Source organism: Crinia signifera, chromosome 5, assembly GCF_055691185.1.
Source record: "Crinia signifera chromosome 5, ASM5569118v1, whole genome shotgun sequence".
NCBI classification, from domain to species: Eukaryota; Metazoa; Chordata; class Amphibia; order Anura; family Myobatrachidae; genus Crinia; species Crinia signifera.
The window spans coordinates 67958311-67970317 of NC_139221.1; the positions used below are offsets into that span (position 1 = coordinate 67958311).

Sequence of the window (12007 nt, forward strand, 5' to 3'; positions counted from 1 at the left end):
AAGGAGCTGAGGTTCTAATAGGCAGTTGCTATAGGGTGGGGGGAGTCAGGCCCCAAGGAGAAAGGCAACAACACAAAGAGAAGGCAGCATTCAACAATTGGAAATCATAGTGAAGATACAAATGTTAAAAATAAGTGGAATTGTCTTTACAAAGTAATAATTCATAAGTGAATAAGTATAAATAAGAAATTATATAAATAAGTGAGTGCTAAATACAAATAAATTAACAATCAATAAAAACTCATCCATCACAGTGGAAATAACTAGAAAATCACTGTTGTACCAAAAGTGAAGGAGGCAAAGTTCCTGAAATGCAGTCAATTGTTCGCAATATAATTACCAACAACCATAACCGATGGAGGATGAATATTAAGTCCAAGCATTGTCTCTGTAGGCTTGAAGGTCCTCATGATTGCACGGTGGTAAGATGAAAGGCAGAATGATGCAATGAGACGGTCTCTAGATGGTAGGTGATGGTCCAAAAGATGAATATCCAGTGTGGTTCAAACTGAAGCGCTATGATGATGGATAAAATTGCTTTTAACGCATTTTGCTGCTCAGGGCTAATTTATATTTATATTATTAGGGTTAATTTATATTATTTCTTATCTAAACTTATTAAACCAACTATTACTTTGTACAGACAATTCCACGCAGTTAGTTTATTATTAACATTTGTATCTTCACTATGTTTACCAATTGTTGAGCACTGCCTTCCCTTTGTGTTATTCCGTAAAAAGCCCAATCAATTTTTAATGCTACTTTTCTGTGTGTTTACATAATCACTGCCCTAATTTATTGCAATAAAACATTTTTTTTCTCACCAGAGGATATACAGTACAGTACTTACTAAATAGTGGCTATGAAAGCTAGAGACTGTCAGCGGTATTAGTAAGTGATAAAGATCTTACATAACTGGAAATAACTGGAAAAAAAATTCACAGAGATGAAGAGTGATTTGGGAGAAATATTTTGCCAGATGCCTCAGATGTTGTTAATAAAATGTGTTCATTTTAGGATGCCTTAATACATTTTTCAATGCTTGTATCAAAGAACATAGAAATCAGAGTGCAATATAAGCATTAGGTTAACATTACATTATGGACCATTCGCAAGTGGCGTTCATTCGCATGAGGACCGATGTTTCTTCTATCTGCATTTCTGTGCATGTGCATGCGCTTGTTGTGTGCGGGCGCAAAGTTGTTGATGTTTTACTGTTTGTCATATGCACATGTTCAGGGGTACTTCACAAACAAAGGTGTTTCATGTTGTATATGAAATCCACCATATATTCTACACTTGGTAAACTGTGAACCAGTGCCTAGTTGAGTACTGTGTCACAAGCTCTACATCAACCCTTATGTTTTTATGCTTTGGTAACATCTACAATATGCAATGTTTCCAGAAGTGGAATTACCATTGGTGCAGCAGGTGCAGTACACCAGTCCCTGAGGACTGAGGAGACCACCGGAGGCCCCTGTAACCCTCTTCCTGTCACCCACTGTTTTTCCCTGTTACAATCTGCCTCCCCCTGCCTCTTTCTGTCACCCTTTGCCTCTCCCTATCACCCACTTCCTCTCCCTGTCAGCCAATTTTGTGTTGTATTTTGTGACTTTGGGTTGGGGTAGAGAAGTGGGGCCTAAATTATATTTTTGCAAATTATCTCACCACCCTCATGTTCTGCCACTGACTGATGCACTTTGTATGCCAACCCTGTCTTAATATTTTGTTGTGCTTTCTATAGGTACAATAACTGTGCAATCAACTGGCATGACAACCCATTCATCAGAAGGAAAATGTTGCTATGAAGAACTTATTAATGATCCATTAGCATTGGGGCACTCAGCAAAAAAAACAGTTTTACATACAGTGACAAACAGTTGTACAGGGGGTGTCATTCAATCGCTGAAAGCTCTCCGAGACCATGGAGAAAGCTATTGTACCCAGCCCTCCAAATTAAATAACTCACCAGCATTTTCTCCTGAGAACAATAATGGCAGCACTGAAGTAACTGAAAATGGTTGGGACAGCTCTTACAGTTACACAGATGACGCCAATTCCAAGGACCTTATATCTGACAAGTTGAGTCAAAAAATAAAGCAGAAGGGTGAAAATAATAATAAAGAAGGAAAAGCAGTGGAAACTGAAAGTGACTCATCGAGAGAAATATCAGAACATGATGACAGAAGCCAACACCAGATTCCTGAGAGCGAGGATGATGATAAATGCATATCAATTATTACAGAGGAGTCAGTGGATTTGGATAAAACAAAGGGAAACTTGAGTCTGCTTGAACAAGCAATAACCTTACAAGCCGAGCAAGGCCACATGTTCCACAGCACATACAAAGAACTTGACATGTTCTTGCTGGAGCACCTAGCGAGAGAACGAAGACAAACTAAAGTAATAGATGTAGCTGGCCGGCAAATATATAGCAACAAAAGTAAGAGATTCAAATTGCTTATGTTTTTTTATTCTTTGTGATCCTTTACTTTGGGGGAGACTTATATAATCTTCACAACAGGACATGTAGAAAAGTTCCTAATATAAAGTAAACAGAGTCCAGTTATTATTTATGAAGTACACTCTATAATAAAATGATAGTACAGTAGCTAAAAATTGATTAGTTGATATGGTCAACTTCTCCACCTGTAGACAGTTTAACATTCTCTTAAGCACTTATCTGGCTTATATTTTCCCAAAAACTACCCAGAACTTGTCATTTTTTATGATTGAATTCCATTAAGTACATGTATTTCAAAAATGTTTTGACATGTGTAAAATATAATTATTTTTAAACATTGGTAACTGATATTCAGAAGGAGCCATGCTCATCTAGCCTGCCTATGGTGGTTGATGTGCCAACTCTCCACAGCATGCGCTATAATCTCTGAGCCTGGAGTTTGGCGAATGGCATTACCGGATGAGTGCAATAGCAGTGATCATCCACCAGATGTCGCTTTTTAAAATCACCACTGCACATGAGTGAGATGTCTAATGCACAGCTGCTACTGTATAGCGAAATAATCCACATTGCGTGTTTTTGGTGTCCATTAAAATGCACTCTAGCAGAAATTTTTCTCAGAAAATGTAACATACAGAACAGTAGGCATCTCATTAAGCTATTGACAGTATTACGGGCTACGGGGATAAATGATCAAGGATACAGTGCTTTTACTGAAGCGTGCATGTGAGATGCTCGTGCGTCCGATTCCCAGCAGCAGTACTTGCGTAAGGGCACTGCTATCTATGGGTCTCATTATGCTACACTGGATGAACACAGATTTACAGTATGCTACAGCAGGAATGTCATACAGTATGACCAGGCCAGACTCAAGCACAGAGAGAGTTAACAAAATGAATAATGTGCACACATATCTAGAATGAAACGCTTATGCACCTCATTCTCGCCGAACAGCACTACTGCTCCATCTGCATTGGATCACTCTTGAGCACAAGTCACTGTCAGCAGGTGTCATAGGCTAGTGGATAAGTGTGCCGCTCTCCATGCTGGAGACCTGGGTGGAGTTCTTAGAGTGAATTTTTTTTTGAGGGGGGGGGGGGTAATTTATTGAAATCCAGTGTTCCAAAAGCAAAATAAACCTCCACCCCTCCCTACTGATTGTATCCCATATGACGCATGTCATACAGTAGGAGCAGGACAGACTTAGCACTGCACTGCTGTCCATGTGTCTTATTACACTACACTGGTTAAACACAGATTTATGCAGGAATGTCATGCAGTACGAGCAGGGCAGACTCGAGGAAATAGGGGTTAACAAAATGGCTACCGGGCATCAGCCAGGGCTTCATGGGCACATGAGCATCTTAGATGCAAGAGCATCCAGTTCTGGATTTACAGTATGTTCACAGTATTCAGCCCACCCTGCTCCTGCCCACCGCCTCCCTTCCCTTGGAGACTTTTCACAGAGAAGGAGGTTGGCATGAGTGCAAAGGAAGGGCATATACAGCATTCATTCGGTCTGGCTGGGGGACAGCATGAGAAATGTGTACAGTAGTACTGCACATTAGCAGTATTCTGTTAACTGTGCGCATGGAGGCACATGGAAAGGTTGTTTAGGAAAACAGGATTTTTTGTGTGTGCCTAGTTATATTAAATATAACTTTCTGAAATGTTTAAAGAAACTCCCCCCAAAAATATCACTCTAAGAATCGAAACCAGGTCTCCAGCACAGCGACACATGCACGTTAACCACTGGCCTCCTTGTGATAGAAACCGGTGCTCATGAGTCTATTTAAAGAGAGCTCCCATTCAGAGCCGTAGCACTGTTCATGGAGAATGAGACACTTGTGCTTCTCAAACACAAGAATGTCCCATTCTGGATTAGTATTCAGCATCGGCTATGAGAACTGCAGGCTGCAGTTATAATTTTGAAAAGGTGGATATAGTGAGCTCACCTTGTCTGTATTGTTTTAGGCGCTGCTTAGCATTAGGGATGTCCCGAACCCCCTGTTAGTCATATATGGAAAAACTGGGATGGGCTGAAGCACTGCCTGTGTGGTGTTGTGATAGGTGGGAAAGGTTAGTTTGGTAAAGAATGAGGTCAAGATTCAGATTGTGAGTGATTGGCTTAATTTATTAATATAATAAATAATTAAAGTGAGCGGTTCGTGACCGCTGGGGTATGAGTCTTAGGTAATTGTCTCGTAGTGGATAATGGGTGTTCTTGACACATGATTGGGGTCCCCACTCGGTGGGAAATTTTCACTGTAGTTTCACCTGGGGTTCAGGTGGTCCTTTGGGGATCCTTTTGTCACTCCGTGGGTCAACCTTACCTCTCTCCAAGTTAACCACTGCTAAAATACATTACTGATCTTTTAAACACTGTTATTTAAATAACTTCCTGCATACATTAAGGGTTACGTTATGGGGAAGGGGGAAATTAGGGTTAGGCTGCGAGAGGGGGAATAAGGAATATGCTTTATAAATGGGGTAGGTTAGGATTAGGTTTAAGAGTAGGGTAGGGTGAAATACTCACCACAATCTGTCAGGATCCTGACCATTTTGATTAAGCTAACAGAATCTAGACCGCTAGGGTTCAATTCCCAATCCAATGGAATATATTCTCCACAAGCATACAGGCAGACTACAAAACCCAATACGCTGGTATAGCAAAAATGTTTTCACATATAGAATACACTTACTCCAATGGACAATGGTGTAAGATGTTGATCAATTCAATTACTACACATTAAAATTTCCAATTATTAGTCATGCCCAAAACAAACATATCTTACAGTAGATGACTGATATGCTTTTACTGGTCTAATTCTTTTATGAGTTTTTTATAAAATAAATTTAAATTTAATAGGATAAGAGATTCAGAATGTGAGAGATTTGGTAACAAATCTCAGGTTTTTTTTAAAGCGGCAATCATTTACACTGGAAAATCAAACTGGTTTTGCAGTGTAAATGATTGCCACTTTGAAAAAACTAGAGATTTGTTACCAAATCTCTCACTTTCTCAATCTCTCATCCTACTAAATTTACCCCAATGTTTCAAATACAATGTAGCAGTGGTGGCTCTTACCTCATCGGAGGAGAGGGGCTGCTGAGATGCTGCCCCCCCCCCCCCTTCGGTGCTGGCGCTGCTGGTCCCACCAGGACCCCGCTGCCACTGCCACCATATTTTTGTCCCAATAACTGTCACGGGACAGTCACATGCGCTGGCCCCAGCCTCTATGGAGCTGCTTCGGGAGCAGATTCGTAGAATTGTATTGAGGTCCCGGGTCCGGGGCATGCGCATTATCATCCACGGTACTGAGCATTCCTGTTTTTAGGGGCTGCCCTGCAGCTGCGCATAGAGAGGCATCCAGGAGGGAGGGAACACCTCCCAATGAGACTGCCTTGACTGACTGGCAGGTCGTACTTCCAATAGGAAGTCACTGCCAATCACAGTGAAGCCAGTACAGTCTCACAGACTGCATCTGGCTTCACACAGTGGTGGATTTTACCTGGGGTGGCTGAAGCCCTGCAGCCCATAGGTAAAAACCGCCACTGCAATGTAGTGTAGAACTGTGATATAGCTGTGGTAATTAACAAACAAGTGTGTGGGGGAAGCAGTGCCTATTTATACAGTACATCCTGTGCATTCACAGGTGCATGTTAAAGTGCATTCATGCAGATAGCCAAGGTTTTGTATTGTAGTCCAAGAAAGTATTGACTACTATCACTTCTAGACAGCACTTCTTAACAGAAATGTGTTCCTTTGCTTTTATCGCAATGCTGTTTGTCTTAAGTACTTCATGGACATCATTACTTTCTTTTATTTTTTTCTCAAAATACATAGAAGCGACATTATAGAAGAAGACATTTGTCCAGTGAGCCATCACTTTCCAGTGCTTATAAATTAAATCCACTTTCTAGAACATTGTGAATTAGAAATGTTTAATTTATCTATGTTCTTTTGTTCTTGCAGACTCTCCACATCCTGATAAACGGGAGACCAAATGCCCTATCCCGGGTTGTGATGGCACAGGCCATGTAACAGGACTTTATCCACATCATCGCAGCCTATCTGGGTGTCCTCACAAAGTTCGAGTGCCTTTAGAAAGTTAGTGAGACTATATTCACGTTAGACATAACGGGTGAGATTTAATAGGATGAGAGATTCAGAAAGTGAGAGATTTGGTGAGAAATCTCCATTTTTTTTTACAGCAGCAATCCTTTACACTGCAAAACCAGTTTGATTTTGAAGTGTACATGATTTCCGCTTTAAAAAAACTGGAGATTTCTCACAAAATCTCTCACTTTCTGAATCTCTAATCCTATTAAATGTCACCCATCAGTTCATAAACTACAGTATCATGTTTTATAATAGGTTTGTAATGAAACTACAGCATAAATTGATATGATTGTAACACGATTTTATATACAAAGGAATAGAAAATCTATGGAATGTTATACTTGTTATAGCTATTTTTCCACTTATCAAACCTAGTTAATAAATATGTTATCTTTAGTATAATTGCTAATCAATGTACATTTAATTGAGACATGCAGCTAAAACTATTTACTTTTTTATCATATTAAAGGGAAAAATAATGCTAATATTAGTAGGTGTAGAAATAGTCGTAGAAGAAGTAGTAGCAATAGTAGTAGGAGCAGTAGTACTTGTAACAGTAGTAGTATTAATACTAGTACAAAAATATTAGTTGTAGAATAAGTAGTAGTAGAAGTAGTAGTAATAGTAGTAGTAAAATAAGTAATATTAGTAGCAGTAGTAGTTGTTCTTGTAGCAACAGTAGAAGTTACAATTGTAGTAGTACTAGTATTAGTAATAACATTAGAAGTAGTAGTAGTAGTAGTAGTACTGGTAGTAGCAGTAGTAGTAGTAGTAGTAGTAGTAGTAAAATTAATAGTAGTATTTGCAGCAGCAGTAGAAGTAGTAGTAAAATTAGTACTAGTAGTTGTTGTTGTAGTAGAAGTATTATTATTATTGTAGTAATACTACTACTACTTCTACTAATAATAAAAGTAGTAGTTGTTGTAGTAGTAATAGGTAGTGGTAGCAGTAGTGTAGTACTATTTTTTTAAATGCCATAAAGTAATTGCATAAAGTAAAGTAATAAGAGTTTCATTTGTAGCTTTAGTGATTAAAGAATAGATTTACTAAGCCTTGGATGGAGATAAACTACTAGCGATCCAGCTCCTGTCATTTGTCAAACATGCCTGTAACATGGCAGTTATGAGCTGATTGGCAGGTAATTTATCTCCATCCATTTTATCTCTCTCTAAGGCTAAGTATATAGACCACTTAACCAGTATTATACAGAACTCCATAGCAGTCCCCAATTTCCATCGCTAATTTTATAGTGTATACCATTTTTAAATAGTGCTGTAAAAGATTTTTTTAGGCTTGGTTGCCATGCTGAATCAATGCATTGCACACATGGTGGGAGATGGGTCAAAACTTTTAAAAATAATAAGTGGAAAAGTTGCCCTTAGAAATAACCAATCAGATTGTACTAATCATTTTATTAGAAAGTACTAGATAAATGATACCTACAAGCCGACTGACTGCTATAGGCAAATTTAGAAGGTGTGATATATCTCCCCCCATGGAGACACATCTAGCATTGCCACAAGGTTTCTTTGTGACATGGTTATATAACAAGATTCCTCAGTAACTGAGTTGGTTGATTAAATATTTCACATGAATTTATTCATTTCAATAATTTATCAGCTAAACTTTTTTTTTTTTAATTGAAATAGTTTTGGCCATGCATGAAAATGTGCTGAAGTGTCCAACACCAGGCTGTACAGGAAGAGGACATGTCAACAGTAATCGCAACACACACAGAAGGTACCTTTAGTCAGATTGAACAGATCTGCAATAGGCTGCTCTGAAGATCTCAAACTGTAAACTCACTCACCATGCCAAAGAAAACACTTTTTGTCTTAAAGAATGCAAATTATATTTTAAGACTACAGATAAGAACAACTAACAGAAAAAAAAGACTTCAAAGTCCAAAGCAGCAATGAACAAGCTATTGGCATGATAGCTAATGGGAAAAAAATCTGCCCCCCCCCCTTCCCTTGTGCTTTAAACAAGTGCTTATTTTCTTCATGGTTAATCCAGGGTTGTCTACAAAGGAACCATCTTGTACCAAGACTGAGCAGATGGCACGCTCAATGGGAAGCATTTCTAAATCTATTGATGCCACATATTTACTTAAATTAAAATAGTAATTTAAAACTTTGAAAGAGTTATACATTTTAAACGGATAACAAATGAGGCTATAAATTTGTGGCTTACTTTGGCCATATTACAGAATTAATTATATGATAGGTATTGGTATATCCCTCTTAACTTAAAATATAACTTAAATAATAAATTCAAAATGTTTAATTATTAGCAATGCGATTAAACGTAAAGGCCGGGATGTAATGAGAGCCAATTCGGATGCTAGAGTGTCAGACTTTTTTTCAGGAACTCAGCAGCTAATATAATGGGTGTGCAACTTTTACCCTAATCATACTTGCCTACCTGACCTTCTCCATGCGGGAGAAAATGCTCTGTTCCTGGACTTCCCTGGTAATGTATGATTGCCATCACCTGTAGTGAAACACCTTAACCTAGCCCCCCACAGGTGATGGCAATCATACATTACCAGGGAAGACCAGAAACAGAGCATTTTCTCCCACATGGAGAGGGTCAGGTAGGCAAGTATGCCATTAATATACAAATCAGATGCAACTTACAGTATGGCAATTTTTATACCAGGTTTATTTGAACCAACTGCAATGTGATGTATATAGTGAAACAGTTGCAGGCCAGGAAGTACTGGGAGCAGATTTAGCAAATCTCATGTAATCTCTATAAAGACAGACAGAATTTTTCACTTGCACATTGCTGAATCTAATGGTGTGTCCACATGGTACAATTTAGCCTACAATTTTGACTAAATAGTCAAAATTGCATTGGGATCGCATGTAGATCGCATGCAGATCAAAGAGGTTTTTTAAACTTGCAATCCCGATGTGCGCTCCTGCACAGCACAAATTGAAGCCAGATGGACAGGGCTGCATTGACTATATAGAAGATATGGAGGTGACTGCGCTAATAAACAAGTTATAACATGGTGCTCATGTCAATATTGAATGTGTTTAATGTACAATTTATAACATAGACAATAAAAATGTCATTAATACTTTAAAAAAGTTAAGTATTTTTTTTAAAAATGAGGGGGGGAGGGAAGGAAGGACATCAGGGGGTGACTCGACTGGTTTGAAAGTCCATACGGTACCGTATTTATAGGCCAGCTGGTTAGGTTGTAGTCCTCTTCCGTTTAAGATAACACCTCACTGTTATTTGGTGGTATTGGTGGCTCCAAGTAACCCCGTGGGCTATCTCAATGGAGGGTGCAAGGTCTACTGCAGATTTTGTAGCCCAATAGATGGTGTGGGGTATATCTGGGTGTTTGTAGATACCAGGAGGAGTTTGAGTCCAACAGACCAATAGTTTTTCAGAGGCTAAACGGTTTTGTAGCAGAAGTGGGAAAGTGGATCCAGTCAGTCAACCCCAGATGATTCACCAACGCTTTTCGCTCCTATAGGGAGCTTTTTCAAGGTGAGATCTGTACTATATAGTCAAAATTGCATTTGTGTCTTTTGGCTTGCCGTGTGTTTCGGACCGAATAGCATGGCCGTCGACCGTGTGTACACACCATAACTCACCCAAACAAACCAGATCTAAAGATGTCCTCATTTCTGTTTTGTGCCTGAGTTGTAAACTCAGCTACAATTACATTGACCGATTGATTTGTATGTTTAACATGAGTAACCTTCTGGATCCGACTTTTTACTTGTGGCTCTTATTTAAAGATAAAATCTTCTTAGTTTGAGTGAACTCAGACAATATTACATTAGGCGACTTAGAAAAATTACCAATTTGTTTTGGGGAAAAAATCAAGACATTTCGCAAAATTGGATCAAAATCATCTCTCCCTACATCCCGGCTAAAATATTAATAGAAAAAGACACACAAAAAGTTACATTTTCTGGATAAGCAGGCATTGATGTAAGAAACCAGTTACTGAATATGTAACACATAGGGTCATATCCCCGTTGATTTTTTGGCTGGAAAAAAATGGCTAATATTGCAATTTTTGCCTAATAGTGATTATTGAGCTATCAAAAAATTGAGCTGTATCCCTGTTATTTTGGTGTAGCTCTGTCTTTGTCGGCTAGAAAATGTTCCATTTTTGGGCGATAATAAATGGAACCTGGGATAAATTCCCAGAACTATGTGTTATCACAGTTTTGAATGCTGGGGGATTATGCTTTGTGTGCCTGAGGCACGCGAAGTATAATCTGCAAAAAATCTATCAGGGGATAAGCAAGCTAGCATCGGGGCTAATAGGATAGCCTTCTACAAATCCATTTGTAGCAGTAAATTACCGCTGCTAATTGGATAGCCCCCATAGTTGTAGTTTATCTCTCAATATATAGAACAAGCTAAAGTTTGTAACTATGAATATTTTTGGCCTATTAAATTATACTGTAGCCCGAATTTGTTGGCAAAAAAATGTCCAGTTTTCATGCGATAACACATGAGGTGAGATTTAATAGGATGAGAGATTCAGAAAGTGAGAGATTTGGGAATAAATCTCTTGTTCTTTTAAAGCAGCAATCATTTACACTGCAAAACCAGTTTGATTCTGAAGTGTAAATGATTGCCGCTTTAAAAAAACTGGAGATTTCTTCCCAAATCTCTCACTTTCTGAATCTCTCATCCTATTAAATCTCACCCACGGTTTCTCGGATAAGTTCCCTGAGGCACGCAAAGCATGATCCCTGATAAGTGCCAGCATTAAGGGATAAGTGAGCCAGCATTTGGACCTTATAGTATAATTATATCCCTCAATACATAGCAAAAGCTAAAGTTTGTTACTATGAATATTCAGTCACTTTCTAAGCAGAAAATAATGCTCCCCTTGTACGGATCATTATTTAAGCATGTAATGATTGTGCCTAATCTAAAAGAAACCTGAATTGTGATTAACTCTCTCTAAAATAATAATCCTACTGTATCTCTCATCTCCCATACCCCTCCAAGCTACTTTAGATACTTGGATCTTTTTGAGACCTGATCACTCATCTGCAAAGCCCAGACAAAAAGAAAACTGCCCCATGCAATTCTGCAAAATGGAAATATCGCTATTCTCTTTCCTGTGCAAATCCATTTGCAATTCCCGAACCATCTAATGATTTTTGCATTCTGAGCAAATGTGAGTCCGACTCTACCGGCCATCCCTGACAGAGGCGGGCTGATAGAGGCCGGCACGGATGTCACACACCCTCCTGGAAAAAAAAAAAACGCTTGGGCATGCCTGCATTTTTTCTGTCAGACCCAGATTTTCACCCCACATGCTATTTATGTCAATGTTTGGGCTCCTGCATGCGAAGTATCTCTCTGAATCAGGCCCTTTATCCACATCAAGGTGCCCATACACAGAGCGATGATTGTATACAATTTGGACT

At 38.9% G+C, this 12007-nt stretch overlaps 1 protein-coding gene across 7 annotated transcripts in view; it reads left to right on the forward strand.

The window, feature by feature from the left end:
* Nucleotides 1-12007, forward strand: part of ST18 (ST18 C2H2C-type zinc finger transcription factor) — a 248881-nt gene that overhangs the window by 154133 nt on the left and 82741 nt on the right. For all 7 annotated transcript variants that reach the window (XM_083187401.1, XM_083187400.1, XM_083187397.1 and 4 more), the window contains exons 6-8: nt 1745-2443; nt 6441-6575; nt 8237-8327. In XM_083187401.1, coding sequence (XP_083043527.1) covers nt 1745-2443; nt 6441-6575; nt 8237-8327 — 925 coding nt within the window. The remainder of the gene's footprint in view (nt 1-1744; nt 2444-6440; nt 6576-8236; nt 8328-12007) is intronic.